Genomic DNA, 18548 nt, shown 5'->3' with positions numbered 1-18548 from the left:
TACCGTGTCCTGATTTTACACTACGTTATCTTCAGACATTACGTAGAGTAAAATCGGAACACGGTCGTCAGGAACTAGACTATTGCCGCCGTGGCGGCGCCAGAAACACATACACCTGGGAATTTGAAATTTGTAGCTACTTTCTGCACTTGCAGTACAACAATTATTTTTTTAGCTCATACGCTGGAAACAATGTTTGTCTTGAGTTGGTCGGCAACAATCAAATGGTGTACCGTATACCCCTTTACCGTTCTAAACTTGCGTCATTTGAGCCATATACTTCCTATAGTGCATATCCGGTGTTTCAGCACCTTGCATATACATCATACCTAAATCATAACGAGTAGGGTTTATACTCCCGTATGCACTACTTATACCCCTCCGTCCTTGCCACATGAAAAGACAAAATAGCTGGGCATGTAGGTAACGGTAGTAAAAATTACACCGCGAGAAAATAATTATTTGGAAAATACGCAATGTCTTGAAGGTAGTAGAGTCGGCAACCTAGAGAGAAGCATGTTTTTTTTAAAGTAATTACGTCGCCACGGGTGGAAGCACACAGCCTATTGCCAAACCATCTTAACTCACAAAATTATACTTAATTGTATTGATTTTATCATGCCATAGGAAAACAGTGAGACCAGATTTCAATTGGGCAAAGTAAAATACAAATTGATTTGATTTATGTGTAGTAATTCAATAACGTTGTTCGCTATGACCTTTAGTCATAAACTATTACAACACAGAACTCCTATATCTGTTTAACTGAATAAAAACACTGTTCTATATAATATGTGTGTTTGTAAAGATTTAAAGAGATCGATGTTTCGATACACGTTAGAACGTGTACGCGCACGGGAGCATTATCTTACACGTAAGTATGGCCTTTACCATTACTTTTTCATCGTTTAGCAACTATGTGTCGGTTGGTCGATTTACAATGTAAAAGAAAAGTTTTAAAAAATCATCTTCTTCATGTTTCTCTGCCTCTCCTTTTCCTCCTCCTATCTTTTTTTATACAATTCCTCTTAACAGGCCCTTTCCCAGCTTCTCTACACAATTGGCATGAAAACCTCCCACTTGGATAACTTCCGTAAGCGTTGCCGCCGCCGCCATGACTGTATATGACGTCAATAGTCGATACTTGATCATTCTTGTCAGAGATGGCGCTGTTCCGCAAAAAGTTAGAGGAGGGCGAATTTTTTTTTTTTTTTTTTGATGTCGGTTGATGTCGGAGCTGAAAATTTTTGTCGACCGGGTATTGAGAAACAGAACAATAATAGGGTCACCCGAGTGGTGAGTACAAAGTTGTGTTTAGCTATATTACGTTCAGAACATAAACTTGAAAAACAATGGAATTTGCATGAGCGTTGGCATTTTGTGTCCAGAAGGCCACAATTGAGTTTGTTTTTCAAACTTGTCATTTTGCCTGCAAGTACCCAAATAAAAACCCAGCGATTAGTTTACTTCTTACTTAATCTCTAACAACAAACCCTTAAGTCTCAAATATATTACAACCGTTACAGGATGAGCATGCAGTTTTGATGAGATGAAGATGATCAAGTTGTTAACCGAGACTGGCTACAAGCTTTGATAGGTTTCGTGTTATGATGAACATAATAAACCTGACATCTCGTCTAATTCAAACTTCACGCTGATCCTGTGAAGGCTGTACAGTGAAACATTTATCAATTCTCGTGAACGGTGATAGCAACTAGTGGGGTGTACTTCGTGATGTATTCATGTGATTGTACATGGCGCTACGTTGGAAATGTATATATAATTAATATGGGTACATCAATACCTCAGTTAGCATATCTATCAGGTGAAAATTCCAAAATGTCAATAGTGTTCATGTACGTATTCTTCACTCTTTCTACAATATTGCCACAAACTAGTACATCTATTGTGGCAGAAAATTATGTCTTATACATGTACGCAATTGAAAGCATGTCGGCATATCCAGTATACGCCAGATTTAGTCATGGGTAATGGGTTTATGGCTATTTAAGAGACACACACAAACACACACACACACACACACACACATATATATATATATATATATATATATATATATATATATATATATATATATATATATATATATATATATATATATATATATATATTATGTGTGTGTATTTTATGTCTTCATATATTTGTTTTGTTTACAGTCGAGCTTTGTTGAGTTTACCTGTATATATATATATTCGATGGGATATATATTATGTGTGTGTATGTTATGTCTTCATATATTTGTTTACAGTCGAGCTTTGTTGAGTTTACCTGTATTTGTTTTATAACATATTTATTATAACTAAGCACCATACTGTTCATTACGCTAAAATTACGTGGCGATAAAATGGTAACGTTACTGTAGTGTGCAATAATGGCATAGAGCTAGCTGACGTTGATGGTCTAGTCTGGTCTTGTCTATATGTCAATGGAATAATATGCTCCTGATGAAAAATCATAAACGGAATAAACTCAGTTGAATGTTTCTTGGCACACGTCACAAGTATCAATTTACTTTATGAAACAGGAAAATTATGCGCAGAAGCAAAACTATGGATAGCATTCATATGCGTAATTGTGGTGAAGCAGCGAAGGTATACAACATGACTTCTTTGTCGGTGTCTGTATTTTCCAACCTATATTACAAGATACTTATCCTTAGGACATGTCTGCAAAAAAAGGTAATATTAGTTTCAGTGCAAAGCAATCAACATGTAGAAAATCCCACTGTTTAAGTGCAAATTGACTCTCTAATCTCTAGATTAGAAGCGAGATAAGATACGCAGAGTCACTATTCTCGTTGTACTTGCATCGAACTCTTGCCTGAGCAACGTCATCATCACGCACACCGTTGAGGGCGTCGTATACGCTGATGGGGTCATGTCATACGTAGCCGCTTCGAATGCATGTTGATCAGATTGAATGATTTTATCCACGGAAGTGTTCAATTTCAATCAGGATAAACTTAATGGGGATTCAAAGTCAACTTCGATGGGATAATATGTCATTCATTATTGGAACGATAGTTAAACCTGCAACATAAAAAGCTAATTCCTATAGGCTATATAGCAGCAACCAGAGTATGTCACGTTTATTTTTATGCCCAGTTAGTTTCCGGAACCATTAATTTCGAATGTTAGCCTAAAGAAGTCTATTTAGCGAGAAACACAGTACAGGGATATTTTACAGCGTTGGTTTGTCAAACTAGGAATACTAAAATGGTCGACTTGACAAATTCCTACTTTCAATAAAAGTTATGTGACCATTAGGGGGTCTTGGCAAATAAAAGATATCAATGTATTCTTTTCCAGCTGCTGGTTCATGTATTTGTCTGGAGGGGGATATGACGTATGCACTTGTATAGAGTAACCTTTATCATGATTTAGTTTTGGGTTGCCTACGAGTATGTGTATTACTCTTAAAAGAAAACAACAACTGATGTAAAAGGCATGTTTTAATACAGTAACTCCACCTCAGTACAGTTTCAAAAAAAATGTGACATTTTTTGACGAAACCAGCCCATGTCCATTTCCTTGCTAATGTAACATAGTTTTTGACGAAAACCTATTAAGACGAATTATCTTGAAAGATCTACTGTAACCATGGAAACGATGACGTATTAAATAATTGAACGTTGTCAATCGACTCAAATGTTGTATCTGAATCAATTACTCGCCATATTGCCTTGTCAGCCTGGAGGGGTGAATAGTGGTCCGATTCGAATTCAATTACCAGAAGTGTTGCATGGATGGGCTAGGCTTGTTGTTCAACCTTTGTTTTTTCTCCTATTTGAAAGGATTTTCCAACCGTCCAATATAAGCCTAATTGGACTTTGAATATCAAATCACGCCATTTATATAACTTTGTATGAAACAGCGGATTAGACTATAAAAAGACATGGTATGGAAATAGAATGAGTGCCAGTCTAAGACCGACGAAAGGAAATTACAATGAATACATCATCAGCCAAGCATCCATTACTATTTCGATACAATCTTTATTATCTCTATTAACGTTGTGTCTTTCATTTTGATGGAGATATGCCACGGGGTATTTAGTTCTTACAAGGTTCTGAGCCATAACTATATATCGATGGCAGCTCGCCCGCTGGCATTTTTTGCTTTATTCAAAAACAGAAGAAATTAGTTTAAATGTAATTTCGCTAGGAAGATTTTAAGAAGCTGATTGCGAGATGTCCGTTGCACTATCTCGTATGCTACACATACATACATACATACATACATACATACATACATACATACATACATACATACATACATACATACATTTATATATACATACATACATACATACATACATACATACATACATACATACATACATACATACATACATGCATGCATGCATGCATGCATACATACATACATACATACATACATACATACATACATACATTTATATATACATACATACATGTATACATACATACATACATACATACATACATACATACATACATACATACATGCATGCATGCATGCATGCATGCATGCATGCATACACACACACACACACACATATACATACATACATACATACATACATACATACATACGTACATACATACATACATACATACATACATACATACATACATACATACATACATACATACACCCATACATACATGTGATATGCATGCATAGGGGTGTGTTTATTCGAGAGGGAAATTGAGTCTCTGTATATATTGAATATGTCAGCAATATAACACAACTTACTTTGTTCACAAGTATTAAACCTGCAAAAGTTAAAAATGCGATACTATGTATCATCTTACTACAGTAACTGTAACTGAAAAAGATAAACCAAATCTGGGAACTGATGGCATTATAAGCAGGTGTCTCATCCCCTTGTAGATTCTAAAAGTAATTATTTAACTTTCACATATCTTCTAACAAATATTGACTAGTTCCCGTGGGAGACTAGCCAAAATGTTCTTTCATCATGAATTGTGCTCTAAATTGCAACAATCCCCCCACGTGAATTGTTCGAGTCTGAGAAAGGAGAGTGTTTATCTTCGGTCCAACAGTATTATCATCTCCGTAGTATAGTAACCATGTTTACTAAATACACCCCCTGTGAATAATTCAAGAGAATAGTTGAGGTCGCTACATCAAATCTTTTATATAAGTGATACGCATACACATTACATGTATATAATGTAACGTTTACGATTCACACTGGAGAAATTGTACTACGGGATGAACATAATTGAGGAAATTGCCATGTTTAGGCCATGAATAGTTTAGTAGCGTCCATTATATTATGACCGATCCCCAGTCTTCAAGGATTCATTAAAAAAAAGTGTTAAGATTTTTCGTGAATGGCGGCGTGTCACCCAATGATTATTGTTGCAGCGTTACATGTAAAATACAGTAATAGAACTGGGGCATATGTATGAATAAGGTATGGGGTATTAAAGAAAGACATCGTAAAATCGCCAACTTTAATCCTGGCCCAAGTGATATCCGACTAACCTAAATAAATAAATAAATAAATAAATAAATAAACAGGTTGCAACAAGTAAATGGCATTTCATTTTACTTTTATAAACCTGTTCGGTGACATCTTTACACCTTTTAAAAAATTTGCGCACGATAGTGAATATACTGAATCGAAGATGGCAGATGTCTTTCAAATAAGAATTCTGTGAGAAGTGCCAAGCGCTAATATCGTTTCATAAAAAGTAATCATTTGGATAATTTCCACATAACCAATAAATTACTTGAAATACATGAAGACATTGTATCGAACACTGCCCCTTCACTATACGAGACGAACTTAAAGAACGTCAACGTCGTCTTGGAAATATTTGAAGCCATTTCATCAAAATGCGGAAACAAAAATGAATAAAATATACAATGTATTTCAGATATCCAGCATATGTTTACAAAGATTATTATCAAGTTAAGGATCTGGGGTGTTTTTTTACTTACAACCACCCTCCCTCGAGTGTAGTAACAAGCTGTGAACGCATCGTCCCTGTATGAAATAGGCAATTTTATAGACCTCATGCCACACAGATCAATCCCACACTGAACTCTTTATTGAATGGCTTGTGTGCATCAACACTGGTTAAACTGACCACGTGACACACTATAGTCTAAAGGGAAATGTTTAATGGCCTGTGAATGACGTTTGAATGTACCATTAAAGAGATAAGGATAGGATCGTGAGGACTAGACACTGAAAATGTGGACAGTTAGGAGAGACTGATTTTTATCTTAGCTGTATTTCTGTATGCTTTAGGGACACATGAAAGTCACTTTCATCAATTCTACATCGCGCGAACAATCTTAAACAGAGCTCTGAAAAAATTAACATATCTGACTTATTAAGAGACATGATGTACGTAAACAGGGCGATGCATTCTGGGAAACAAACACAGTTAGTAGCTGAAGGCATCTTTAATACTAGGGCAGGCCTAAACAATGGTGAGGCTATTGTTGTGTGTGTGTGTGTGTGTGTGTGTGTGTGTGTGTTTAAAAAATATTTTACTATCAGAAAGTGTTATGTACAGATAGCAAAGGAAAATACTAGTAAAAGGGTTACATCAATCTCATCACTTTTTCAAAACTTTCCATAACATCGCGTTTACTTCCTAGTAGCTTCTTTTCAATGTTTATTCTTAATAAGAATTTATACCTAGGAACACTACTTCCTGATATCCAGTATTTGACATTTGTGGGTACTCTACTTACCCAGTAAAATTAAAAGCTGGACAGGCGGGCTTACAATCTATTTTGTCTGTGATACTTTCGAGAGAATCTGTAAAAATAAAGTTCTGAGCAAAAATTCCAACATCATCTTGGCAAATATAGCATTGCTAATCAAAGTCCCGACACCTTAAATCGATTCTCCAGGGTACAAATTTGTGTTCTAAGAGAGTTGACCATCAAGCAAACCGGACAAGTGAGGCTATTGTTTCTAGTGTACAGAAGGACTCTGCGATATATATGTGTGTGTGTGTGTGTGTGTGTGTGTGTCAACTCTCTAGTATATTCTAGTTCCTGTACGACGCGTTTTGGGATTACTACCATCATCTCCACTCATGTATAGCATGTATAGGGAAAGTCCTTATTCTAACACAGAAATCTGTGCTACCCCCGCTGGGCGAAGGGTAAACAACGCATGTCAGTAGTAGTCCATCACAAACTGGTTAATTCCATTAGGCAATTGCTCATTAAACCGAACGCTACCAGAGTTTCCAGTCCAGTGAAACTTAAATCATCTTGGGAACGCGATAACAACATCACATTTATATGAATACAGTCGGGGGGTAGCACAGATTTCTGTCTTAGAATAGGGACTTCGGAATTCTCTACTATGTGAGTGGATGTGATGGTAGTAATCGTTACGCGTTGTATAGGAACTAGACTACGTACTGTAGGTACCCATAGGTCGTTACCTTTGTCGCACGTCAGTGAGTGGTTTAGTAAATGTTCACCCTCAAAACCCAAAATTAGCCAGACTCTATTTTTGGTACTTGTTTCCCCAACTTTTGAACTGGTGAATCATTTTGTGGAGAATACGAGGTTATTTATATTTTATTCCCCAATATATTTCTTTGTTCAGCCGAGGAAAATACGATTGGCGTAAGGCGTCTTTGGGAGTCACTACCAGGGTTTTTATTTCAAAAATAAAGACAACTGAAAAGATAAAATGAAATAAAATAAAATCTCGACCTACCTACCCTTTTTTTCTTTGCAATTTGAGAATTTACAAAGCTGAGAGAAAACAGTTGATAGGTTAATCGACGAGAAGGTAGCTGCAGAGCTTATTTTAGTATTATTACTATGTATGAAAATTACAATGTACCATGTTAACCCACGTCGTACACGGTTCACTTAAGGTCAGCAAAAAAAAAACATGACTCGTGATGCGCGCGCAGGTGTCTATCGCCTCCCTTAGCAACGGTGAACCTTCGCGTCTTCGTGGACATACTCTGTACAGGTTAGCTAAAGATCGGTGTCGCGCAGCACCGGTGTACTTGATCCCCCTGGCACCGTGTCAGCTTTAACGGTGACGGTACATTAGGCGAAAGGTGATTACCACAAGAACAATTGAACGGTGAGTGTTAATTTCATTGACAGGCAGAGTAAAAAAAATGCTATAAAAACACAAATACAGCTACTACCCGGAAGGAAATGTTTACAGAACGACAGTGAAAGGGACACGAGTTGTTGAACAAATTATGTACTTTGAAATGAACAACTCTGAGTTGAAAATTATCCTACACAACCGTCATGTTCGTTTCGTGTACTTTGTTCTCACACACAGTCAACTCTTAACGTATTTCAAAACAAACACGTTCGGGTTCATGTAGCAATGCGCTCTAAATTGTTGTTCATTTCACACGTTAGATGTTCGCGCGGTCTTTCTCGAGTCGTTGATCCTCCTGCTGCATATGCCAGTGTAGTGACTTTGTATATTTACGCCCCTCCAGTAACTGGGATTACCGACTACCTACAATTAATGTCTGTCACAATCAAACTGAAAAGAACGATCGATCTAAAAGGCGTTTGTTTTCTTCGCCCTTCGAATGAATCTCGTAAAGCGTTTAACGAAGTATTGTACTAAGTACAAAAAACATTGCCGTAAGCAGAACACAAAGACACGCACACAATACTGGTAGTAATTTTTAAAAAAAAAAAGGGGGGGGTATTTTTCCACCACGAGATGACATCAGCAATCGGAATGCGTTCGGACGAAAATGCGATTAGTCGTATTGAAATGATCTACAGACTGTAGTGCAAATTAACAGAATGGGTCTACAAACATTCAAAGAGCTGAGATAGTCAGACGAATTCTAAATAGGCTTCGGAACGCTTCATTGAGTCTATCGACCAATGTATTCATTTGTTGTAATCAGCAAATAAGGATGCGTTTGCGTGTATCTCCACGCTGTTTTTACGTCACATATTAACATTCGCAAACACCTAATAAGCTCAGAGCGTTTCCAGCACATAAATAATTATGGTCATTTCTAGAGGCATTGAAAGCCACACAGATACTGATTTGCAAAGGCATAAAGACCTATCAATATATTTCACATTATACTGTTTATCAATGGAACTATAGTGGAGGTCACACCATTGGGACACAGTGACATTGAGATTAATGGCTACTGTGCACAATAGGATCCTACAGTGAATAGATTTCGAATCCAACCTAGTAACCCTAAACACACATTGATGGAATTAGAAATACAACGATCAAGCCACAACGCGTACGTAAACCTCACGGTTGCCAACATGACAGCCCAGTTAAACTGACTTCTAAATTACTATAAATGGTGGCAGTAGTGAATAAGGTTAGGTCGACAGCTAATAATTCAGTTCATACCAAATACAAATGTACGGTAAGGGCTGACGAATACTGACAGCGTTGCCGGGTTGCCCCGTGACAACGGTAAACACTGGAGGGGTTGACGTGCATGCCAAAGTTTGCATCCGCATTAAAATGAAACAAGCAAGTTAGCGAGTTCGTGAGAACATAGTTTTTTATCTTCTGATCATACATCATGCCCTAGATAACTAACTGAACACAATGCTCTAGTAAGAAAATAATTGTAACTGTACACCAAAATATCGAAGAGTTTGGTTACAGCATTTAATAAGGGAGGGCGTCTATCTGGTAGTAAAGCTATTAAACTTCTATCGCCGTGGGTATAGTACACAGGGGCACGTATTATTCCTCAGATTGCCGTTTTCTTAAGAAAATGTAGTATGAATCCTGCTGCTACAAGTGTATCAATCTCTATACTACTAGTAGAAAGAACTGGGGGTTTTTTCCTTACAGGTAGGAATATATAATCAAAAGGTTGTTATATTTAGCCTGTAGACCAGGAAAATAACAATCTATGAAATATTACACGCCCCTATGGTATAGTACTGGGTGGAGTAAAATGAAAATTTTGTAAACCAACTGTCTGAAGTATCTACTACAGCAGTCAGCCGGCCACCACTAGGAAATTGGCACTAAATGTTTTATGTTGAAATACAGAAGACATAGACATAATAAAGACACTTGAAGTTTTGAAGAAAATTAGACAATTATCTTCAAGTGTTAAAACAATTTGTGCCAACTTCGTGGACAGGCGGAAAAGGTACGGGGAGGTGGAAGAAACAAATATGCAGAAGCACACAGGATAACATTTTATAACAAAAACCCCACAAACAATGGTTCTTTAAACATGTAGATGACTAAACCTAGCACAGGTATCAGACAGTGTAAATCAAATTTGTGTCACACGTGTATACCAACGGAGTTCACTGTTGGCAAAGTTATGATAGCCAAGTACCCTTGAGATGTACCTGTCATATTATATGTTAATAAATGTTCCTGTATACGTCGATATGAAACACAAGTTAAGCATGCTTATCACTTTATCGAATTTTAAAATGTGTTGGCGTTCATCCCCGGGGGACAGTACGTGTTGACGTGTTTAAATTTGCTAAACAACTGAGGTAACAAATTAATCAAATCTCCTATCCCCATATGACTGCTTTTTGTTCTCTACGTCAGTCATGCGGGTCAGAGTTCATATTCTTGGCATAGCTTTATGACTTTTCACACGAGTATTTCAGCGAACGGAACTTTGACAAACTTTACGACGACCAATATTAAGGTTGTGACGGTCATGGTGAAAGTTTTCGAGTTCACAGCATCGATGGCGAGCCAAGCAAGTTTAGAGTTCAATCAGAGCAAAACATTTGAAATTAAATTTAAATCACCTCTACCGAAATACCTTGAAGCAAGTCACACTCATTTCTCTCTCTCTCCCTCTCTCTCCCCTCCCCCCCCCTCCCTCCCTCCCTCCCTCCCCCTCTCTCTCTCTCTCTCTCTCTCTCTCTCTCTCTCTCTCTCTCTCTCTCTCTCTCTCTCTCTCTCTCTCTCTCTCTCTCTCTCTCTCTCTCTCTGTTGTACAATTCAAAGAGCTTTTAACGAATGGCCCTAGTCCCCATGGCAACCACATCGCTTGGTGACGTATTCTGCCGGAAATTGGACATGCATCGTTTAATCTTCGACTATTTAGAATGAAAGGTACATTTGCAGCATTCAATTTTTGACAGTCCACAATGTAAATCGCTGTAATAATCATTTAAACGAATTGCTTCAGCACGGAAACTGTTAAACATCAATAGAAACATAGTTGTTGCAGATGTCAACCATCACAGATTAATATGTATATGTACGTGCAGGATCTATACGTGCATGTATTAAGTATGGCTTTATCTGCATTCTGCATACATTATCTTAATTAACATAATTGTGAAAATGTTTTCGAAGAAATTCGCCAGTTTTGCTGCTCAATCTCGTATCATCCATAAAAGTACAACGACGGCGTATTGTTCCAACAAATCAAACCCCAGATCACTATAGAAATGAGTTTTCCAGTCACGTGGTCTGATCATCAAGCCATGCAAACGCGCATGTCGTCCAGTAGCTTGTATTATTCATGCACACATTAAAATGTGTATTTTATGCATACTTTTTGAAATGCAGTCAGCGCTTACAAGCCTGAGACTTTCTGCCCACCAATTGTCCAGAGACAAATAAGGCTTACCATGTAAAAATTGAAGAATTCTAACAGGGTGACGTTCTGTTCAGTTTGTCCTAAAGTTTGTATAGCGCCCGTAAATTAAGTAGTCGTAAAACTTTACCTGGTCCATGCGTCACACACAAACATACACGTCTGTTCTATTCCGTCATACGGACACGCACGCCGAAAATTTATTCAGGAACTGACGATTGTTGAATACCTTTATTTACACACCTAGTTGTTACGAGTTACACCGTTGGTGCCTATTGTTATATGATATCTCATTTCTCACGAACCGATATATTTAGTCAACAAAAAGTTGATGACCCTAGCGACAATAATGAGTAAGTTATATGCTTGGCAACAAGTGTAACCTTGTTATAATTTGAAAACTGTATGTTTACAAGTCTTTCAGCCGACAGGAGAACACTTTTAATCGTTCAACCATTCTCCCTTTCACAGTCATTCAGGTGTTAATTTACTCGTACGATCACAATACTTTTGTCCATAATAGGTACAAGCGGAGTTTATGAGCAATTTCGAGTGAAATTACTTACATAATTACACTACATTCGTATAACGTTACAGTTTAATCTTCAAATGGTTAACATATTGGATAAAAGTGCTTCAATAAGCATAATATATAGCACTGTCTGGTACCTTTACTCTACAGCAGATATCACACCCTAAAACGTACACATACATATTACACTTCATTGTATATATCAAGTGATATGTACATATAGTCATATTACACACACACACACACACACACGCACACACACACACACACATACACACACACACACACACACAAAGAACACACCATTCCAACGACCAATGAAAACTTACTTGCATTCAGGTCTTGCGGGGTTTAGCATATAAATCAACGACCATGTTCTGTGGACTTTAGTCACTGTTTAGAACAGTATGATCGCTATACTTACAACTAATGACATAACTAATATTTTGTCATTAACTTCGCTTAATGCATTATATTTTCAAGGTTCGCCGTTCTAATGTGACGTTATGGCGGACGATGAACAACAGGCCGTTGTGGAAAGTAAAGAAGTAGAAGATGGTGACAAAGAACCACAAGAGGGAGAGGAAGAGGAGAAAGATGACCCGCCTTACAAGCAAGTCGCCGACTTCGGATGGAGCGACGACGGCCCCGAGGACGCTCGTCTGATAACACCTTGTGGAATAGCCTTGTCGAGTAAAGGTGACGTGTTTGTCGCCGATTTCGGTGCTGCGAATGTGAAAGTGTACAACAAAGATGGTGAATTTCAACAGGCCATCTCGTATACAAGTGAGCAGTTTGAAAATTTCTACCCGGGAGACGTTGCCGTTGGCCCGGACGACGAATTTATCTATGTAATCGGAGCAGGCAACTTTGATGACTGGGACAACAACGCCATCATCAAGTTCAACTACTCAGGTGAACCACAGAAAGAAATCGTCCATGACAAACTGAAAGGTGCAATCAGCATTGCGGTCAACAATCGCGGTTATATCAACGTTATCGACAGATCCAAGAGAAGATTGGTTGTATTCGACCACGATGGCAAATATGTCAAAGCCATCGGTGGCAGGGGTTGCGAGCTGGGCAAATTCAACACACCTATGTACGTGCGTTTCACGAAGCGAGATTTCTGCATCGTGAGTGACCTGGCCAGTCGTATCCAGGTTTTCGACCCTGATGGTTCAGTCACTCGCCTGTTCCAGACGGTCACCGGTCCGACAGGGATATGTGTCGATGACGACGACCACATCATTGCCGGAGGGGCCGGAATCCACGTGTTGTCCCTGAAGGGCGACGTTATCGGCTGCATTGGAGATCGCCACAACGGTCCCAACACCAGAGGTGTTGCTGCGGCCAAAATCGACGGTATCCCGCACGTATTTGCTGTATGTTGTAAATGCAGTCTACCCGAAGGCTCGAAGTCCTACGTGGCTGTCTACCAGTACGATGCCGATAAATTGAAAGAAATGCCGCGAAAATCAGAACTAATTAGCCGTGAATCGAGTTGGAACAAGCTAATGGACAACGAAAACTGAGGTACTGATATAGAGAAGTGCCTCCCAAAGATCCATGTGTGTGATTTGTAAGACGAAACATTCAGTAATTTGAGGTCAACAAGGGAGTACTGTTATATTTTAACCATCGATCGATATTTGGACCGAATGCTACAATGGCAATCCGTGATGAGAACACTTTACATGGACTGAACAACAGAACATTTCTCGAGTAGACTTGTACAAACTTTTGAAGGAGGTAAAGGTTTTGCCGGGGAAACAAACAGATATGGTAATTTGTAATGTAGGTAATGTGGTAGATGCTTGTCGCGACTTTATTAGATTCAATTGCAGGGGTGGGGACATGGCATGGCATGGGGTGATTTCAATACAACGATGCTGCGACGGGTTGCGGGGGGGGGGGGGGTCCAGGTCCAAACTTTTATTTTATGACCAATCCTACATTGAAGTTTATGTTGACTGCAATCTCAAAGTTTAATATGTTATTACAGGTAGTTTTTTCGAACTCTCATTACACATATCAAAATAACATCGATTCTCGTTTCCCACCGTTGGGTTAATTGAATTTAAATCAATACAGTTGAATTAAACACGGTTTTACCGTATCTGAACCATTTTACCATGAACACTAATCTGCTCTGATATGAGATAACGTGCACTACCGTGAACACAATTCATAATATGTGCACTCGTTGGGTACGGGTGGACAAAGAAACGAATAGGGCAGACGACTGGGTTAAATTGTAGGGGTTTTTTGTTTTTAATTTGTAAATCACACTTAAAGTGCATACGTTTGTTTTGTGTTTTTTTCCCACAAGATACACACCATTCAAAGAACATTTAGTATTTTTCTTACAAAGTAAAGTTTTAGAGAAAAAAAACTAAATTGAATTTATCCTATTTTGTTTTTGTCATTTTCTACAAATCTCTCCAAAAAGATAGCGTTGACGAAGTATAGTACAATCTTGTCATTTTGGTCAAGAATCAACACAGCAGCTTAGGGGCGAGATCACATAGTTTAATGTAGGATGGAAAGCTAAATTATTTTAGTTAGGCCTCAACAACTCCCCACCCCCCGCCAAATTGAACAAAATCGAAAATGTTTGAGACAGCAGTCAATCTCAAATCAGTATGTAGTAGTGTGTAGTGTTAATACAAGGCAAGAATGTAGTAGTATATAGTGCTATGAATACAAGGTCAGTATGTAGTAATGTGTAGTGCTATGAATACAAAGCCAGTATGTAGTAGTATGCAGTGATATGAATACAAGGCCAGTCTGAGTATGTAGTGAGGAAATTGTTCTTTTTGGTGACACTTTACTGTATTTTAGTGCCATGCATTTACTGTGGCAAAAATCCTTCCATTTCTCAATTTCACATTTTTTTTTAGAAATTGTTGTACTTTGGTATACAAAAGAGATCCATTGAAAGTAAAATCATTTTTTTTGTAGGATGAGAACTAAAATGGCTCAAAACCCCCACCCCAAAAGTAACAGAATTAAGTTTTTTTATCCAACATTGAACTAAGTTGATCTCGCCCCTTTTAACACATTTATACCAGTTCTATATAATTAAAATCGGGTTACTCTACGCACCTTTTGTAGCAAACCTTTAATGTATTTTTCACTTGGTCTGTAACCCTTTGACATTAACGACATAACAATTGCCACCAAGCATCTCATTTCCAACTGTGGCATAAAAGCAAATTTACACTATATAATGCAATGTACACTTTACAAATCATCACCAATGAGAAGGGAATGTGTTTTACGTGACTGCGACAATGCGAAAGTTAATTCATGTGTATTTTAACTCACTTCTCTATTTTATACTCTGGTAAATACAACATTTAATAAAAACAAGATTCTGGCTGACACGTCTTTATTTTCACATTCACTGGAGCGAGGTTACACTACACACTAGGGCTATTTACTAAAGTATGACCCTCATTGTACTTTGTTATAGATAGACAGACAACAAAACGTTCATTTTGTTCATCAGAGGCATTGTAAGACATCTGTAGTATAAAATGTATTGCAAATTGTATGGAAAAACCGTTGAGAACAAACAAAACCTCGTTTTGATTCACCAACATTCTTACTAATGATATTGCTACATTTTATTGTGGTGTTTGACAAACATATATATTCCAACATTGTCAAATCTCTAAAATATCACGCTCTCGATAAAAACCATTTTGATTTAATATATTGTACCATATCTTGCATACAGCTACAAAAAAAATACGGTCATCCACAGGTGATTCAATACTATTTAGGTTGTACGATATTACCAAGTAAGTTATTTTCATCTAACACTTGCTTTAATTCAAATGTTTTCTTCTACTTTGGAAACAGCCTTCTAAATCTCAAGAGTCAATTTGATTTCCCTCTTTTGTAATCATGTTTTGGAACAAAGTATACAATTCCACTTTGATAGATGATGAATTGAAATTGGCAAACTGAATGTGTAGTCCAGCTGCTAGACCCTCGGGCAATTCTCCTAACTTTATAAGTGTCCAGCGCAGATCCGAGCTACAAGACTAACGTATGTGCAGGTAGTGATTCAAATACAACCCGAACTGTATACCATTAAAACGTTTTCACGTTTTAATCAAACGTAGGCAATTTTCATAAAATGCACACGACTATCTGTTAATGGTTAGAGATAAACAAGCTACATGTAATATGGTAATATCTACAGTGACAGACTACAGTTAATTTTTTTTTTACCAAAGACAACCTGATCGGCAATCTTTTTTGTGGATGAAAGGTGATTCATTTTGTAATTAGTCATTTGATACATTAGAATCATGTATGTGTACTTTCCATATGACAAAATGTAATTGAATGTCATACCAATGTGTCTAAACTATCTTCCTTGCTTAATACAGAAGTATAATTTGACACTGAGGATTGTAAAAAACCAATTTCCATGTCTGCTCCCAAATCTGTTTATTATAACAAATCCTCCATAAGTTGTGGCTTAGTAAGTCACGATTCTGATTGAGCTAGGGGTAGCTTTGTGTCTCCCAGATTATTATAATGTTCTTGTCGGTTTTTTTTGTATTCAACTTTTGTACCATACAGGAAACGCTTAATGGCTATGTTGTATTTATCAGTTTTAGAATACAAATCAACAAAGGTTACCCCTTGTATTATAAAATATCTGGGTGAGTTTTGTGTAAATTTCTCGCTTCAACAGAGTGACATGAATAAGACCAGTAGGGGCTGTAAAATATCTTATTCATTAGCAAGTCAGTTATCAGCCAAATATGGCTTTACACATAAAATGAGATTCCACCATAAGACACATTTTCACGCAGTGACCCCTGACCTCTGACCTGACCCCCAGATGTAGCAAAGGTTAATTCAATGGTATATATACAACTGTATTCTGTATAATAAAAATTACATTTTTATTGTAAGCAGAACAAAATCAGCAAGTTGCCAAAAAGAAAAAATATGAAAATGCATTTCAAAATGCTCAGCGGTAGTGGCTTTTGTAGCTCCAAGCCATTACAAAACATAGTATACAGATACGCCTACTTTTTTGTTAACTTTACTGTGACACCATACAAAATTGAAATAGTATAACACATTTGAAAACGTGCAATGAGACCGTATGGTGTGATAGAAGAGAACGCCCTCAGCTTAGATTAAAATCATTGTGGCATCATATATTATTAATATCAAAAGATATCAATATTATATGCATGCTATCAGTTATGAAATATTAATTGATTACACAGACAATTTTCTGATCTAATAAACCTGGAGACATTGCAGAGGACAACTACAAACATCATAGATATTTCGCCATACAATTGCACTGATGATAACACAACTCACAAACAGTAGATCAGTGCACAAGCTGATATGGTGGTGCATTAATATTTTGTATATGAATATTCACCCGTAGTCATTCAATACAATGTATTACAAGACATACACATATATCATTTTGCAAACAATGTTTTGAGCTGCTAACTGTCTGATGTTGTTGCAACAGACATAGATACAGGCATCATAAAACATTGATGAACTACCCGGTGCGTGTACTAAATGTAACAGACACTACTGCACTTGGCCACTGAGTGATAAGATTTATGTTTACAAACAGCAGATTTATTAGAACTCTAACTAAATGATTGGTAAACCCTCAATATTACTACAGGTTTCTTGCCAAATATTGAACATATCATAAACTTGTGCTGGCAAAAATTAAGAATTTATAAGGTCTCATTATCACAGTAAATCACATATTTCTATGATAAATATAGAGTTCTCTCGTATTCATAAATAAAATACTCCCTGCATCCATATTTCAAAACAGTCTTCAATCTATACAAATAGAGAGATAGCTTCTCTCACTGACACATTCCAAAAGACGGATGCATGTCTTTTTTTTACCCTTGTATTGTTTACTGACCGACACCTTTGCTTGTGGCCATATTGACTTGCTGGTCATAGAAGTCATTGAAGTTGAGTCTCAGAAGGAAGTCATCTAAGTGGGGTTGGTATCCACGGCTGACCAGTTTGGTAACAACTAGAAAACAGAAGAAAATATACATTATTGACCTCATAATGCACATTTGATAAAAGTTTTGTGAGGCAGAAGCAACAGATGTACAGTATGATGATGGCAAATCAGTTATTGGGAAGATACCACAGACACAAAGTAAAACTATTGATGCATGACAATGATATAAACTATAATCAAACACACTCACAATAGAGTGAAGTCTCTGATAGCAAATTGCAGTCAACCTCACGATTCATTGTTTACACTAGCTTGATGATAGGATAACATTATGACTATAACCAAGACACCAACTTGTGTAAACTACCATGTTAAACAACAATATATTTAGTTTGTCTCTATCTTAATTAGTCGATAGCGTGCTTTCCATAGTAGTAATATAAATG

The 18548-nt window shown here is 37.3% G+C and overlaps 2 protein-coding genes across 2 annotated transcripts in view; one reads left to right on the top strand and one right to left on the bottom strand.

Moving 5' to 3' along the window:
* The first annotated feature begins 7939 nt into the window (after positions 1-7939).
* On the top strand, positions 7940-15475 carry LOC144438562 (uncharacterized). The gene is made up of 2 exons (XM_078127648.1): positions 7940-8109; positions 12591-15475. Exon 2 carries the CDS (start codon positions 12614-12616, stop codon positions 13640-13642), a length of 1029 nt encoding a protein of 342 aa, XP_077983774.1. The 5' UTR covers positions 7940-8109; positions 12591-12613; the 3' UTR covers positions 13643-15475.
* A 1539-nt stretch (positions 15476-17014) lies between these two features.
* Positions 17015-18548, bottom strand: part of LOC144432613 (gamma-tubulin complex component 6-like) — a 42510-nt gene continuing 40976 nt past the window's right edge. The window contains exon 28 of the mRNA XM_078120873.1: positions 17015-18168. Coding sequence (XP_077976999.1) covers positions 18044-18168 — 125 coding nt within the window. The 3' untranslated portion in view covers positions 17015-18043. The remainder of the gene's footprint in view (positions 18169-18548) is intronic.

The sequence above is a fragment of the Glandiceps talaboti genome, chromosome 1 (genome assembly GCF_964340395.1).
Source record: "Glandiceps talaboti chromosome 1, keGlaTala1.1, whole genome shotgun sequence".
Lineage (NCBI taxonomy): Eukaryota > Metazoa > Hemichordata > Enteropneusta > Spengelidae > Glandiceps > Glandiceps talaboti.
This window is presented reverse-complemented; position numbering and strand designations above follow the sequence as displayed.